General features: G+C 32.3%; 2 protein-coding genes across 7 annotated transcripts in view; one reads left to right on the top strand and one right to left on the bottom strand.

The window, feature by feature from the left end:
- Positions 1–7,915, bottom strand: part of LOC140447580 (TOM1-like protein 2) — a 64,195-nt gene extending 56,280 nt beyond the window's left edge. For all 3 annotated transcript variants that reach the window (XM_072540310.1, XM_072540311.1, XM_072540312.1), the window contains exon 1: positions 7,759–7,915. In XM_072540310.1, the coding sequence (XP_072396411.1) occupies positions 7,759–7,822 (64 nt within the window). In that variant the 5' untranslated portion in view covers positions 7,823–7,915. The remainder of the gene's footprint in view (positions 1–7,758) is intronic.
- Positions 7,916–11,226: 3,311 nt separating this feature from the next.
- Positions 11,227–18,038, top strand: part of Jarid2 (Jumonji, AT rich interactive domain 2) — a 91,491-nt gene continuing 84,679 nt past the window's right edge. For all 4 annotated transcript variants that reach the window (XM_072540307.1, XM_072540306.1, XM_072540305.1 and 1 more), the window contains exon 1: positions 11,227–11,529. In XM_072540307.1, coding sequence (XP_072396408.1) covers positions 11,471–11,529 — 59 coding nt within the window. In that variant the 5' untranslated portion in view covers positions 11,227–11,470. The remainder of the gene's footprint in view (positions 11,530–18,038) is intronic.

Raw genomic sequence — 18,038 nt, 5'->3', positions numbered from 1 at the left:
GTGTGTCTTCAACCTCATCGAATTTTATTCTTTTTTATGCTTTTTCTTTTATCTTTAGTACCGTTACTTGCTGCAGATCTCTAAACAGGAAGCGTTCAGCTACGTATCTGGCCACATTTGTAGCTTCTCTTAAACATTTTTTGTGTGCTGATTTTATCTTCATGTGTATCCCCATGGAAGAGATGCATATGTTATTATGGATATTATGATGCTGTTTATCAGTCTAAATTGTTTTCATTGCTAATTGCTTCTTCTTTCTGTGAGTTCTCTTATTGCGGCTCTGGCCATCGCTTTTTTTTAGACTGTCGCGTTTACGTGTGGTGCAGTGACAGATACATATGGGGGGCGCCCCCCTCTTGCTGCCCCTCTTTATTACTGCCCGCGCCAGTCATCCTGCACTCCATTCGTTTCTTTTTTTCTTTAGTCTACGAGAAAAATCACGGCCAATCTAGTGATCTCGATACGTTATTCTGTCTAGCATTGGTTCGAGTAAAGTTTAGAATATTCTAGTGTTTTTTTTTTGTACAGAGAACCTTTGACATGTAGCGTTATAAAGACAGACTATTTGCCGAATCGGAAGCTAGTTTACGTTCAGAAGCAGAAATATTTAGTGCGAATAAAGTGTTTATTCGAGAATAACTGGCATCTAATTTACCTACGTCGTAACAATGTAACAAATGGTAAATGCTTTAACTGATCCTTTATTAAAAATATATAAAGATTACTAAATGTTTTGGGCAAAATAGTATTTTTTATCTTCTGTAGAACTGAAAGGCAGTCTGAAAGAATTGACCGTTTTTTTTTAATATAAAAGTTTTTAACGTATTTCAACGCTTCGAGTATGGCCAATAATTCCGCTGAGAAAATTGAAAACTCATTGGAAAGTTTGTACCTGAATTCAGAACCTACTGAGAGAAAAAAAGCATAGCCAGTCCGTTCTATCGATTTAGATGCATTTAGATGGTATCACTGTCACTGTAGCAATTAAAAACAGATCTAAAGATACTGTTGCTGATTTTGTTGTTTTCACTGTATGTGGGTATTATTACTTCAGTTTTATGGAAGAGAGCAAAGTAGTCTAAGTTTTTGTCTACTGTGGTCAATTCCTTTGAAAAAATAGTACTGTTTTGTAATACAGTGCACAATCACAGCGGTGATGGCTTTTTAATCCAATATTTGTGAGTGAAAGCTGATTAGTTAAGCTGACATGTACTGGAAAATAATTTGGAATTCGTTAAGTGGGCTTTGAGTGCCCATTTTTCGCTTGATAAATTTCTTTTAATTCCAAGAGGAGCCTCAGAATCTTCATGTAGTGGTTGTGTAGATGTAGAGCTCATAGCACCCCAACAGACCCTAAAGGCAGAATTTTGAAAAATGTCAATTTTTCTTATAAGACCATTTTTCTTTATCATTTGGTATTTAAAACTTATTATATTTCGTTAATAACATGGTTCGTACATGAAATTTTGTGATTTTTAGGTCTTCTTGGTTCGGTAGGGTTTTAATTTTAGCACAGTTCATCAATAATCCTATTTTTGTTTTATTCAGCATTTAAATCTTCCATAAATTTTTTAGTTTTTATTTCTTACTGGATATAAATACAATGTCGTCATCATATAGTAAATTATCCGTTTATGTTACCTAAGTTGTTCCAGTCTACCTTTTAACGATGTTTTCGAGTGCTTGGTTTAATGACCTCAGTTTGTTACAAGAGTTGATTATATCCAATATTCTTCTTCTTCTTCTTCCTTCTTGTATGTAGACTTTAAAGCATGTTTCTTCTTCTATATTAGCCTCCTAAATTGTTTAAATTAACGCACCATCTTTTTCTTGGTCTGCCAATACTTCTTCATCCATTTGGTGACATCTCGTACTATTCGTACTATTCTATCCTCTGCCATTCTACTAATATGTTCGTTCCACTCCTATTTCCGTTTTGTCACCCATCCATTTATGTCTTCTATATTGCATGCTCTTCTTATGTTTTCGCTTCTCTCGCTATCCAACATACTTTTCTCTGATATTCGTCGTCGAAGTATTTTCATCTCTGTTGTTTCTAGTAGTCGTCTCGTTTTAGATGTGTCAGGTCTTGTCTCCGCGGTGTATGTTAATCTAGGTCTAATTGCTGCTTTATAGATTATTGTTTTTGTGTCTTGTCTTAGGTGTTTGTTCTTCCAGATTGTGTCATTAAGAGATCCCGCCACTTTACTTGGTTTTAAGCTTTGTTGTTGTACTTCTTCAACATCTTCGTAACTAGTTATATCTATTTAAAATGTTCCATGGCACTAAATGCGTTTGCAAAGTCCACGAATGCCATTTACAAAGGTATATCATATTCGTTTGTTTTTTATTTATAATTTCATAATTAAAAGATGATCTCATCTGCTGAATCCCTTTCTGGGCCAAGATTGCTCCTTTGCTAGTATTTATTTAGTTTTGATATCTTTAAAGATCTGTCTTCCTTTTGAAATAATAACAGCGTTACTGGTTAGTTCCAGTTTTTTTGGTATATTTTTCTCTCTCCTTTTAGAATTTCAATCATTAAAATATACAAGAGCTCGATTGTTATTTTTCCTCTATACTTCAATATCTTCACGGTTATACCATCTTTTCCTCGTGATTTGTTATTCTTCTCTACTTTTAGTGCTTTTTTGATTTCAAGTTTACTGATTTCCAGCTGTAGGCTGACATTTTGTTGTTACAGCATAAAGGCTGAAGTAATATTTCTGTGTAATTGCTTCTTTTTTGTCACAGAAAATTTAATAAAAAAATATTTCTAATGCATTTTATTATTTCAATCTTGTATTTTAAATATTAAAATAAGGTTATGATATATAACCAAGCATATAATAAATAAATCAAATATGCAATTATCAGATTAGACTGAGTAGGTATAAAAGATGTCATACATATTCATAAATATTTTTATATTCAAATATTTATTTTGTTTGGTAAATATACAAATGACTTTATAGGATCTAAGAAATTTGTATATACCCGACACAGATGAGTTGCAAAGCAACAAAGCTTATACACTATTGTATTAATGAGAGCTCAAAATATCATACAGGAAATTATAGATTGAATGCAGTTTTACCAGAAGAACATCATTCATATATATATATATATATATATATATATATATATATATATATATATATATATATATATATACAGTAAAACCTCCCTTAACCGAAACCTTTTTAACCGAAACCTTTTTAACCGAAACATCGTTTAACCGAAACGGCTGACAGTTTCAATAATTTCGTCAATAAAAAGTAAATGTTTGTCGCAAAACGTAAACAATTCCGTTAATTTCACTCACCAATTGATGTCTATGTGTGTTGGGAAATCACAAAAACCAAGAGCTCTAAAAGATATTTCCGAAAAGGCATTTTAAGGTATAGAAGCCAAAAAAGTTCATGGATGTCGACCACTTTATTTTTAGAATGGTTTGAAAATGAATTCGTCTTAAGTGTAAAATCCTTTTTAAAATCAAAAAACCTTCTTATCAAAGCATTGTTGCTTATTGACAATGCGCCCTCACCCTCAAAATCTACAAAATGGTGACAATTGTGAGATTTTTGCCACCGAATGTCACAAGCCTAATCCAGCCGTTAGACCAGGGAGTCATAGAGACATTCAAGAGACATTATATAGAAGCATTCTTAAGACATCTGTTATTACAGGAGACGAATTAATCCAAAAGTGTTCCCGAAATTCTCAAATCTTTAACAATAAAACATTTTTATTGGTGAGCTGAGTCGTGGGCCAAGATCAAATCTTCAACTTTGGAAAAATGCTGGAACAATCTTTTTGATAAGATTTTGATTGACGATCCTGAAGAAGAAAATGGTAAGAAAACGACAAAAGAAATTACACCTTTCATTAGAAATTTGCCGGGACATGACGAAATTAACTAAGAAGAGATACGTGACTGGTTAGCAGCTGATGACTCAGAACGTGAATTCATCGACCAGGACTTTATTGATATGGTTCTTTATCAAGACAACCTGAGCATATAAGATGACGAAGATGACGACCCAAGAGGCAACAGGCAGCACATGACCGTCGACGAGATTTTCAATGCTTTAGAGGAAAGTATTTTATACAGTAGGCCTAATTAGTTAGGGACACGACTAGATTCTTAATTTTTGTTGTCATTACATAAAGTTTTGTCCTTTTCAGATTGCTTTGCGTTTCGTCGAACAATCGAATGAGGCAAACTCACGACGTTCTGCAAATAAATGATGGAGGGAGAGAGAAACATCGTTGTCAAACGAAAACGCAAAAAAATAGATTTCTTTAAAAAAGCATGTTAAACTTGTTCATTTTCCTTAATTTTATTACTTTATTTTGGATTTACTTATTAGAAAACATTACGAAATCAACTCATAGTATTTTTTAACCGAAATTCTTGTTATCCGAAACGGCCTCCCCCCCAATTATTTCAGTTAACGGAGGTTTTACTGTATATATAAATTAAGGATCACTAGAAGAGTGGAGGGTTTTTCGGTCAAAATGTGGAGAAAAAAGACAAAGAAGTTGGCTACTTCATCTATTTATTTGAAGATGTTTCGCTCTCTAATCAGAAAGCATCATCAGTTCATCTAAGTTTATCTAAAATGCTGTTACAGCAATATTTAAATAGAAAAGAATTATATTCTACAATACCAGCTACTAAGGCAAAAGCAATACAAACCAACTGAAGCTTTGAAATATCTAGTAAAGCTGCTAGTGACTTACAAATAAATAAGTGGAATAAAATTAAACTATTGCCTCTTGCAACTGATTTGAATAGGTTCAAAGAATATCTAATAAATAGGAAAATTCTGCTCTGAAAAAATAACAAAAAATAATAAAGATATTAAGTTATACTAGTAGGTAAAAGTTTTAGATACTGTCTATTGCAGAGTGTTATTCTTGAATATATGTAGACCAGGAGAATTACAGAGGTTGCTGTTTTACTTGGATGAAAGTTAATAAAAAACGAGAAAAATATGAATAATTTTCAGATACAGAATGCAGATACAGAAACAGATTAAACGAATTTAAAACGGAACATACAATTTAATATATGTCTGTTTGAACTGCATTTGAAATAGTGGACCAATATAAAACTTGGACAAAAATAAATCCATACCCGGTGATAGACATTGTATAAAATATCGTTCAACTATCTGTCTCCTTTTAGGACGTCTATAGCGCCGCCCAAAGTCAATGTTGCCAATCGCCGTGTAATAATCCGATTTGCGGATCTTTTTGAGAGTTATATCTTCTTCGTATCTTTAAATAAATCGGATATTTGCCTATATTTTTCATTGTATTTACCAATCTACTACAACAGACTAATAACAAAAATAAACTTAATGGTTTGTAGTTATTTCCTTTCTTTCCTGTAAATATTATATATATAAACTGATCAGTAATATGACATTTCTCTATTGGAATATATTCATTGTAACTGGGTTAAGACTTTGCCTTACAGGCGGATGCCCCTCGTGGTACAGGGGGTGGCTATACAGGGATGAAGTTGTAATTTTTTTTGGAAAAATTAACGATCGATAATATGGCTGAAAATTTGCCCAGAGTAAGATCTTGGTATAACTAGACGAAATCCCAAAGGGCGGACGCGAGAGTGGATACATAAGGGGTGGCGGACAGGGGTGAAGTTGCAATTTTTTGGGGAAAAATTAACGATAAGTAATATGTCCGCCATTTTCATGGCTCATTATTTAGCCCCTAAAAACTCTAAATCCAAAAGGGCGGACAGCTGGGTTGGTACAGAGAGCCATAAAACGGGGTCAAATGTACCACTTGCCTGCGCATTTTAGGTCTCGGTAACAATTTTCAAACTGATTTTATTATGATATTTTTATACCGATTGATTTGAAAGTTTGTATGCTCACTTCTGTTACTATTCTGAAAAGCGTCAAGTAGAGTTTTCCTCAAAATTTCCGTAAATGAAAATTTTCGAAATTTTTTGAGGTAAAATCTAATTTGTAGAATCCTTCGATTTTCTGTCAGTTATACCATGATTTTTTCCAAAAATTTTGAAACGATTTTTCCGATACATTACAATATAATGTGTATAGAACAATAGATATTATGATGAAAAGGAATATTGAATAGATAATTAATCCTTGTTCTATGAACTATATTAAAGGTAATAATTGTAAAAGGTGTAAAAGATGGATTTCTACAGGTCACAGGAGATTGAAGGCTCAGATGATCCATTACTAGTATTTTGCTGTAAAATTAAGTGGTATTTTAGGGGGCTATTATACATAGAAAATTTGCAATATATAAATGACCTGGAATGGCCCAAGAGCTGTTGAGTATGTTAAAACAATGCAAGAATTCTTATTTGAGGCACCTCTTACGTGGATGGATTAAGAAATTTCCTCCTAAAACTTATACTCACTGACAAGATTGAGGGTGAAAGCCAACCAGGAAGAATATTACACCCTAGCTAAGAAATATATGAAATTAATGTGATGTAGTAAATGCTAAGTACATTTTCCTACTGGCTGAGGAGGGAAATTGAAACACCTATATCCTGCCAAGCATATGGTACAAGAAGAAGATAAAGCCCTATAGTTCAAAAACAAGGTGTTTTATTATTTTGTAACATACATTTGATTTCTAAAGGTAGTTAAGGTTTGGCCTATTCTTTATAAGTCACCCTGTATATCTGGTATATATAGTCTGTATATTAAAAAGAGATTTTATATTTTACATTTGCTCTATAAAAGATATACTGAGCCATATTACACACAACACACTAATGAAAATATTTACTAGTTAAAAAAAGTGCAGCTAAGAATATAATTTAAAGTACTAGCAAAAAGGTTTTAAAACAAGATTACTGTTTGCATTTCAATTTAATGCAGTACTGGACAGAATAGTACAAAAAGTATGCCAAGATAAAGGTTTCTTGTTTTCTTCTAATTTTGTTTGGTGAAAATGATAACCCACAAATTAATTTTACAAGAAAGATAAGTATAAAAAAATATGTAGGTACAGTTAGTAATTAATGGAAATAAAGGTAATACTATTACTTCTGTAATATGAATGAATGTAATAAAAAAAACAAGAATACATTCTCTACTTAGCCATTTCACAATCAATATTCAATAATTTGTAATGAAAAGAAACATATTTCAGAGAAGCTTTACAAGTTGTAAACAAGTACTACATTTATCTATGCCTAACTATTATGTATAATTACTGACAAGTATGATTGATCCTAACTGTTAATGAGGCCTATTTTTTCACTAGCTTTAAAGTTACCAACGGTTGTTGGTAACTTGTGAATTTAAAAAATCGTTATTAAATATAATTCAAAGTTAGTGTTTGTGACACTTTTATTATGGCAATTAAAAATTCAATTTTAGTAACAAAAAAAGATGTTATTTAAAAACCAGGCATATTGAATATACATTAAAATTGAAATAGTAAACATATTACCGCTTTAACAATTAAAGAAACAGGTATATTATCTCTATAAATTTGCTGATAAATTACAATTTACGGCATAACTAATTAGGTATTTTTCGAAGTAGTTCTATTGCAAAATGGGTTTAAATTGATGAGTCATACCTTCATAACATAAATTTATAGCTCAAAATTAGTTCTAACCTTGACAAATGCCCTAGACTAATAAATATAGGAGAAAACAGTAATGGTCAAGTGAAACAACAGCAAGCTGTTGCGATTATTTTTGTAAGACAAGGAACAAATAATTAAAGTACGTACCTATTCTACCACCTACTGCAGTGGAAAAGGGATTGCCAATGAGGGCATTTGATATAAAAGACATTTTTATTTTGTTGTTCAGGGAGCCACCAAAATATTATTGTTTCCGTATTCGATCAACTACTTTGTCAATTAGCAATAAGCCAACTGTCAACGTCAATTTGACAACTTGTCCTCTAAAGGTAGAACAGTATAACCAACGTAGATGTTACCAACAAACATTTTTTAGGTTGAATGAATCTACCCCTTCCTCAGTAAGTTTGATATGTTGGAAAAGTGTTGAATAAATTAATTTTAGCATTGGTTTTTTAAATAAAAGTTATTTACAGGCTAAAAAGGTTTTATTAATAGTTTAATCAAATTCTATTTTTTTTTTGTTTGTTTGTTCTACGTTTTCAAGAAGAAAACTCAATTATATTTTTATGAATAGTATATAATATATACTATATATATATATATATATATATATATATATATATATATATATATATATATATATATATATATATATATATATATATATATATATATATATATATATATATATATATTTATATATTTTATGAATTTTATAGTAATAAATTATTATCATTTTCTAACTATAGACTAAATTTATACAAAAGTACAAAAAATGTGGATATCTCCACTTCACGGTTTGTTCCAGTTTCACTTTTAATTACAAAAAATGTATATTAGCGTATATTGCACTTTTTAAGCAACTATTTAGTAACTAGAGTACATATATAGAGTACTACAGCTGATCGTTCAAGGGAAAATAGACAGCAGAAGGGGTCCAGGGAGGAGAAGACACTCGTGGCTCCAAAACTTGCCGCAATGGTTCGGATTGTCATCTGCTGAACTATTCAGATCTGCCGTAAACAAAGTCAGAATAGCCATGTTGATTGCCAAGGTTCGGAACAGACAAGGCACATGAAGAAGAAGATTTAGTAACTATGGATATATTTTTAAAGTTATCATTTTTTAAATTAAAATATTCAAATACTCAGTTCACTGAACTCAGTCACAGAATAAATAACAATCAGAATGCCCACTACACTCTCAGATGCCGCCTTTGAAGTGTGTCAGCACGCGATCGCCATATTTTAAACGGAAACACAGACTCGGATTGAGAAATTTGTGACAAGTTACGAAAGAACCATAATTTAAATTTTTAGAGATTAATAATTTAGTAAATTGGAAATAATTTAATATATTCTTCAACTAAAAGTACGACATAAAATATTGCATATTATGTCTATGGTTGCCGTAAATCAATTAAACCGGGTTAATTTTTCTATGCACACAAGATAAAATTTCACTAAACAGCACTGGTTCCGTTTAAAACATGGCTGATTCCGTCTGCGCCAACGAGTTGCGCGTACTTATCTTGACAAGCAGAGTGGGCATTCTGATTGTTATTTATTCTATGACTCAGCTCAGTCCTGTAAGAACTGTCTTGTAAATTTAGTAATTAATTTTGTGCTGCGTTGGTCAAACTTGCACTTCGTCACTTGGATCGTCTGGAAATGGCTGGAACATATAGGTACATACTCTAGGTGCAGGTAGCCAATATTAATTGTATCATAAAGTAAATATTACTCACAGCAGTTTATTAACAAAATAAACCTGCATAAATTAAGAGAATATGCAGAGAATATCTTTTGGGGATAAAAATTTTATCACGCTGTAATTAAAAATCTAAAGCTTAGTTTACACGTATCCAGTAACTGGCACCAGTCTCACTAGCAAGCACTAGGTTTACAACCGCTGGCACTGGGTTCGAGAGGAAGCGGACGGGGGCCGCTGGCATGAAAACAGATCAGGTCACCATTCGAGACAGCGCTGGCAGCCGGCGCTGGACTGGCGCAAAATAGTGTTTACATGATGCCACTACAATGTCAGCGCTGCCGTATCAGTGTAACTGGCGCCAGTCACTGGATACGTGTAAACCTGCCTTCAATCCTACAAATTTCATTTTATACAAAAGGATCCAGTTTGTCAGAATGAAGTTGAAGAGTACACAAACAAATAGTATTTGTTTGCTGAGAACTATCTGTTAGCTCTTTTTATAAATAAATTAATATCTCATTTGTAATAAAATTTTGCGCACTAAGGGTGAAGATCCTACTCTGAACCTGTTAGCGAATGTATAGAGGCGGAGGGACTAAAAATTTTACAGGGTTTGGAAATACATATTATCATCATAAACAGTATCCATATGCATGTAAAGAGTAGACGATCGCAGAAGCAATCTAGTAGGTTCCGGCATGTGGATCGGTGCTAACGTGTCCCAAATTGCTGTGCCAACTTCTACAATAATGTAATGAACCGTTAAGGTTCCAATTTTAAATGCATCACTGAGGGCTTCGTAGGATAATCATGTCGACAGATACCTAAAAACAATTTCTATATTAAAACAAATGAGCCACTCGACAATATTTATGTAGTATAATTTTTAACACTCCAATATCAACAATAATTCCTTTTTCAGCAATATTATTTTTCGTTTGTTGCAGATATTGTAGCAAAGAAAAAATGGGAACATTTGAGGGACAGTTTTCGGAGTGAATTAAAAAAGAAGGCAAACCGAAATCTGGGGACACCCAAGGCGACTTACCATGCAAAACCAAATGGAAATGGTTCCAAAACATGGAATTTTTAAGAGGAACCCTATCTTCGAGGGGTATGGAAGGAAACTTGAAAAGTGATTGCTCGTATTTCACCCAGGATGAGCCTCAGCGTGAAACAAAGTCTATTGCTGGAGGAGGATGAGTTGTCGTAGAGTTGTCGTAGAGTTGTTGTAGATAGAAAACTCAAAGGCATTGCAGCAGAAGTAGGAGAAAGGTTGCATATCGAAAAAGAAAAACTGAACATCGTGAAATCAATAGCAAGAAAAGAAGATGAGAAAGATAGAACTTATCATTTTCTGATTAGCCGCAAAGACCCCATTAAAAGCCTTCCTATAAATTCACAAGTGTTTCTGAGATATAAAATTATGAAAATTGTAATGAAGAAAATTGAGAAAAACCAAAAACCCAATAATGCCAGTCCTTTCAACCGCGTATATTAGCTATTAAAAAGGATATTTTGTACCAATATGTTAATATTATAGATAATAGCAACCGGCTAATTTTTTCAACAATGTCAGATATATTTACATATTTAATAAATAAATACTCAGATATCGACTTTTTAATGCAGCAACAAATGCAATTATAAGACAGTTGATGGAAAAATACAGCAATAAACAAACAAAATCCAAACAGTCCAAAGAATATAAAATCTATTCGCCTATAATATAGTGTATTTTAGAACCCTTCATTAGGATATATTATCTAAATTTCGCCGCCCATGGTAGGGATGATGTTACGAACTTCATGCGAGATGTGTGTCTCTGTCTCGCGTTGCGTTGAAGTAAATGCGCTAAAGCAAAGCTTTGTTTTTGCATCTCCCCTCCAACAAGTTTTCTTGCTTTTGTTATTGTGGATGGTTTTTATCCAGGATAGAAACAAGACAGTGAAAATTTAAACGAAAATAAACAATATTGGTAGAGATGAATCGACCGGTTTTATTGTTACAGTTAATTTTACATTGATTTTTATTAAAATATTGGTTGATACCTGAAATTACTTTAGAAAATAGAGTTGTTAGGTTATAGCAGCCCATACACAGGGTGATTTTCCAAGAATAAATTCCCAATTGAAGATTTAAGATGAAACGTAAGAGAAAAAATGCTTGTCCCTCTCCCTTATTGGACGATAGCCCTAAAAGGTAATATTTTTAGAGAAATTTTAATAAAAATCTAAAACCCAGAATATAAACCAACTTATGAATTTTTTTCTAGCAGTTATGTTTAAATATATCATTTGTTTGTCTTTATAAACTCTTTAGTCAACGCTATTAGTTAATGTATTGGTTGATCATGTAAAGTTCCTAGACTACTACTACCTTAAAGCTATTATTGAATATATGGAACCAAAATTTTTATTCTGAATAATATAAAAGTTGTGTGTAGTATCCAAGATACAAAGTTCTGATTGAAAAACTCATTTTAACATTTTTGTCTCAGATAAAATACCATAGGAAGCAGGTACTGTGTCAGTTTTTATAATTCTCTGTATCTGCTTTGAATAATAAAAGTACATAATTTTGAATATACTCCTACAAATACTCATCTGCATTACAGTGATGTGCAAAGATGCACTTTTACCTTTGTCGGATGATAGTTTGAAAAGATTTTAAAAATTTTGCTTAATGTGCATTTTTTAATTTGTATATTTATTGACCTTTTCAGACTTCTGCATTCCTTTAAATGTAGTTGGTAGTTTTATAGTTGAAATGTAGTCTGTGACCAAATACTTTCTGAGAACTTTTATTGTAGTAGAACTGCTTTGCCAGATAGTTATAAATGTTCCATTTCATCCTTCATTTTTGTAGCACTTTTTCTTACTTTATGTCTATTATATCAACTCTATCTCCACTTGTTTGAAGCAAACATTTCCTTTAAGGTCATTTATGTGTAATTCCCAAAACTGGTTAATAATAATTGATGTTTCTAAGGTACAGTGGAGTTTTCTAAATAATTCACTACATATTAACAAATGCGTAATACATTCAAATAAATTTCTTTTCTTTATTTTTTACTGATTTATCAACTCCCACTATTTAGCTATTGCATTTTTTCCTTTTTTAGGAATCGGATTATCTCAGTGGTTGAAAAACTGTGTGTTAGTACTTCACTATGCACCCTGCACTTCCCATTATTTCTGCACCTCTCCTACTCTATTATTAACCCTTCTTCAGATACAACAGTTCTGCTTCTGGTCTGACCTAGAGATAATTTTCTTCAATAGTGTATCCATCATTACATACATTATACATATACCCTATTTTGCATGTAGAGATGGGTAATTGTTTTGCAAGTATTTTAATTTATAAGCCAGCGATTGTTATGATCGTTATAAGCCAGCAAGTTAGTTATAATTACTTCATTAATTGTTTTAAAAACTGCATATTTGGCAACACTAAAGGAGAGGCATTAAATTTTGCAAAAAATAAAGATTATTGGTAAATAATTTTATTAAAATATGTATTAATCTACTTTTTTTGTCATCATATTTATAATATATTTTGAACATTATTTTTTTAATATCTGGGTTTACTTATACACCTTTTCAATTTGTAGTAGTAAAAGAAACCTTTTAAAGTAAATGAAACCAGTTAAGTGTCCCACCACAACTATCAATGTCCCATATATACCAGTCAACTATCCAGTAAAATAACCTTGTACACAAGTATGATATAACCTAGAAGTTAAGATACAAACTTTAATTTAAGAATTTGCTTAAAACTAAAGCAGATCAGTATTATGTAAGAGATCCAAACAAAATACTAAAAATGGCAATTAATATTCTTAGTATGTTATGTTATTAATAACTTCACTATCCAGTGAATCATATATGATTAAAAAAAATTTAAACGTGTCCCTAATACATACATCCATGAATCAAATGTCAGTGAAGGGTAGATGCTATTTTGTGAGGAAGGTTGAAGTAGAATGTGATGTTATTTCTAATATATTACCGGGATGTCAGAAAACAAAACAAAAATGAACTGGCACATAGAATAACATACAATTTATGCCTAGGTAAACTTGGATTTGAAGTGGGTTTTTATTTGTTCAAAAAAGAAGTAATCAGACACGATATGTGTCTAGATTTATATGGTCCTAAGTAACTAGAAAAACAGAGTTATTTCATTTCGGCTTTTAATGCTTATTACATAGAAAACTATACAACGGATCTTGCAGTTTAGTAGAGAACCTGCAGTTTTTAAACAGTGGCGTCAGCGCTCCTACCATTACTCCTAATAGATGGAAGCACAAATTTAGTGAATTACATGACGATGATTGTTTGATACAAATAATTCGGCAACTTGAGGTCGGTGGTGTATAGTAGTACATATTGGTTGTTAGTTATCTCTAAAGTGACTGTGAGTAGTAGTGTAAGTAAAAAAGGAATATAAATAATGCGCCTGTGACATCTAAAAGGGCTAGATATGAAGTGTAAACTGACCACTATTGAGTTGCAATCATTATTAGAAGCATCTGACAATCATGATGTAATGATCGGTGGAAGTGACTGTGAGTGGCAAGATAATAGTGATATTGCTGAAAGTGATGATGATTTAATCGAAATTCAACATTTGATTCGACTTCCTAATGAGCAACAAAATCAAAATGAACTGCAAGTATATGACATTATATGGTCTTCAGAAGTATGACATTACTTCTTTTTTATTAGAACTAATGAAGTCTATTTCATTTTTTGTTTGTCCGTTGGGCTTATCCAATTTCACTTCTGTGTCCTTTCTCTGCAAAAAAACCATTCATTAGGTATAGTCGATGTTGTGAGAGAAAATTAATTAGACTACTGCCTCTAACGTTTCTGACTCCTATCCCAAATAGGGCCTTTACTACTTCAACTTCATTCAGCCGTTTTGAGACTTTGACCATTGAAGTCTCCTATGAGAAAAGGTTGACTGCATCCAATAACTGCAAGGTTAACGGGCAATGTTAACATCCTCTTATAATTGTTCCAGTTCTTCTTTATCAGCTGCATATTTGTATGCATATACTTGGATAATTTTCATTTTATGTTTGGTGTTTAGGCGGAATATTAAGTACTCTATGCGCTTGGAAAGCTTATAATATCTGCAGCATATTTTTTTTATCAATAAGCCCACAGCACCTGTGGTGTTAAATATTTCATTTATATGATAAAGAAGATGTCTTGACTTGAGAATAATCCATTCTTCAATGTTGGTAAACTTAGCATATCTATTTTATAAGCCCAAATTCAGACAACCACTATAATTTATTGCTAATTTATTACTGAAAGAAAAAATTTATTGCTGTAGCTGTTTTCGAGAAACAGTGGGTATGCTAACTAGCTGTATAAATCTTGGCATCTTGTTGTGACAAATCTTGGCTGCATATTTTATTGCTAATTAATTGCTGTTGATTGGTATAATAACCAATCCAATTAACCATCATCCCCTAGGTCAAAACACCCCCAGATAACCAAGATATCGCCCAAAAAATGAACTGCAAGGAATTGATTGCTAATTTATTGCCGAAGTTTTATGTCAAGAAACAATTTATTGCTGCAACCGTTTCCGAGAACGTTTAACTAAGTCCCAATTAAGTTTTTTTTAGTAGAGTTTAGTAGAGTAGTTTTTTTTTAGATCTTTGTCTTGGATTTCTAGTACTTTATTCTCCTAACGTTGTATGTAGCGAAATTGAATTTTCGTTTCTGTATTGTCTGTATGTCACAAGCTTGTCTCTCCAAGAATCTGTGAGATATACTGATATGTTTATCAGTGTGAGATTCTGGGCTTATCGCTCTACTCAACTGGGATAATTCCATTTTAGTTTGTTACATATCATACTTAGTTGGGACTTTTGTCACTTAAACGCTACGCTTGGCATGTGTATTGGTAAGAAGGGTTTGGGATGAGTAGGAATAAATAGGAATTTGCAGGAGACAAACAGTAGCTAGTGTAGGGCAGGGATGCTAAGTCTCGAAGTAGTCAGTCTTCTACTGGTTATGTAGAAGACCTGATACTCACAGACCTGATAATCGCAGTAAAGGATTAGTTTATTAAAGTCTTGAAAATACTTTTAACAAAAGCCTCGTTTAACACTCTCGCCGCCAATGATATTTTAAATTTTTTCGTCGTGCGCCAAAACTATATTATTTTGTTAACGTGAAACGCTGTAAGTGTACATTAATGTTACACGTTTGTCAATACAGAGTGCACATTAATGTTACACTTGGCGGCCAGAGTGTTAAAATGAATCTTATTTATGTCAAAACTGAACTTCAACTGACTTCAAAACTCAAAACGGTGCTAATTTTCTATACTTTTGTCATTTACCCCAGTTATATAACAGTGAACGGCTAAATTATGGAATATTATCATTATTTCGAGAACCATCGAGTTTTGAGGGAAATCCCGAAACAGGTCGATTTTTGTTATAAAATACACATCTTATAACATACATGGAGTAGGGATGACGTCACCGGTGTGGGTGTAGTGACATAACCGTTAATTTTTTTAAACAGAAATTGGTATAATGCGACACCTCATTTGAAGGAGAATTTAATTCTCTATTTAACGACATTACATTTTTAACTTAAATTATTTTTTTAAGGGTACAAAAATAATTTTTTTTAATTTAAATTCAACTAAATTACAACTAATGATTTAATTCATAATGTACTTTAAAGTAACCAAATTATGCATAACAATTATTTTAAATTAAATATTCGAAATGCCATCCATCGGTTCCTGCCATGACTTTCTGAAGTAAATACTTAAAAAGCAAAAATAAGTAAAAATAATAATGGACACAAAAAGTTATCTCATAAATAATGAAACTTTTTGTCAAATGTTAATTCAAGCAAGTTATAGTGGCATAGTTACTGTAATATTTATTGACGTAAATGTTTTGATTTTGTGAATTATTATTAGCTGTCAATTGTAATTTTTACTTTTGAATACTAAATTATGGCTCACCTAAATGAAACGCAACGCATAGAAATATTAATTCTTAGCGGATGCGGAGATAAAAAAGAACACAGAACGAGGTATGCAATTTATTCAACGCAAAATATCCAGACAGACCCATCAGCCAATCAACAGTAAGTAAAATAGTCCGAAAATTTGGAGAAACTGGGCACGTTAAACATATTCCAAACGCTGGGCATCCTAAAGTTGAAGACAATGTGAAACTTGATATTTTATTAAATGTACATGACAATCCTCACAGTAGTTCAACACAAATGGGTGAATATGCTGGAGTTTCCCAACGATCGGTATTACGTATTTTCAAAAAAGAAAAATACCATCCCTACAAAGTTCAACTATATCAGGAATTAATCGACGAAGATCCCGATCGCCGGCTTCAATTTTCTGAAATTATGCAGGATTTATGTATCCGCAATCCACATTTCATCAATCAAATCCTTTTGTCCGATGAAGCCACATTTTTTATACATGCTACCGCGATTCGTCAAAATTGCAGATATTGGAGTTAAGAAAACCCACATTCGATGACTGAGTCACACACGCAATATCCTCAGAAAGTAAATGTATGGGCAGGGATCATTAATGACAGAATCATTGGCCCTTTTTTCTTTGAAGAAAATCTAACAGGAGAACGTTATTTAACTTTTTTGAAAAATCAACTTATACCTGTCCTTGCTAACATGTCAATAATCTAAATTTACCTAGTGAAAATATCTGGTTTCAACAAGATGGAGCCTCTTTGCATTACGCACGTGAAGTACATCAATTTTTAAATCAATGCTTTCCCAGCGTGGATCGGAAGACAAGATTTATAGAGTGGCCAGCAAGGTCGCCAGATCTAACACCTCTAGACTTTTTCCTGTGGGGTTACATAAAATCAAAAGTTTATGTCAATAGACCCCAAAACTTACAGGACTTGAAAGATAGAATTAGGCATGAAATGAGTCTAATTACTCCAGAAGTCATCCGCAATGTACTTGATGAATGTGTCCGTAGATTCGCATATTGTCAAGAAACCGATGGATGGCATTTCGAACATTTAATTTAAAATAATTATTATGAATTTAAATTAAAAAAGATTGTTTTTCTACCCTTAAAGAAATATTTTAGTTAAAAATGTAATGTCATTAAATAGAGAATCAAATTCTCCTTCAAATGAGGTAACACATTATACCGACTTCTGTTTAAAAAAATTAAACGCGGTATTGCATACATCTACATTCTAAGTCTGTCAGCCACTGCATTGCTCTTTGGTGCAAGGCTTTTACTCTTTTACTTTATTCATATTCTCGCTGTCTTTCATTTTCCTTACTCAATTAAAAGCTACACCGTGTTTTTGTTTTAACTGCGCGTAAATTGGGGGTAGTTTCTGATGTTTTTTAAACTTTGGAACAAAAATTGCAGTTATATTTCTCTGTATTAAGTTTATTAAAATGCAACTAAACGTTTCTTTTGGGTGGTGGTATTTTTCTTTCAAATTTTATTAACTACAAAACATGTTACTGTGGTCACATATAGATATGTCTCACCTGTACCAAGGTTGAGACGGTCGTTATTAGATACTTATGATTAATTTTATGCTTTTCAGGAAAATTATGTATTTAGTCATAAAGACCAGTTCATACTGGTTTTTATTTAATTTATTGGTGCAGTTCAACGCTAACAATGCTTTTTATTGCTTCACTCTT

This window comes from Diabrotica undecimpunctata, chromosome 8, assembly GCF_040954645.1.
Source record: "Diabrotica undecimpunctata isolate CICGRU chromosome 8, icDiaUnde3, whole genome shotgun sequence".
Taxonomy (NCBI): Eukaryota; Metazoa; Arthropoda; class Insecta; order Coleoptera; family Chrysomelidae; genus Diabrotica; species Diabrotica undecimpunctata.
The sequence above is the reverse complement of the archived record's forward strand: the minus strand, read 5'-3'. Positions and strand labels throughout refer to the sequence as shown.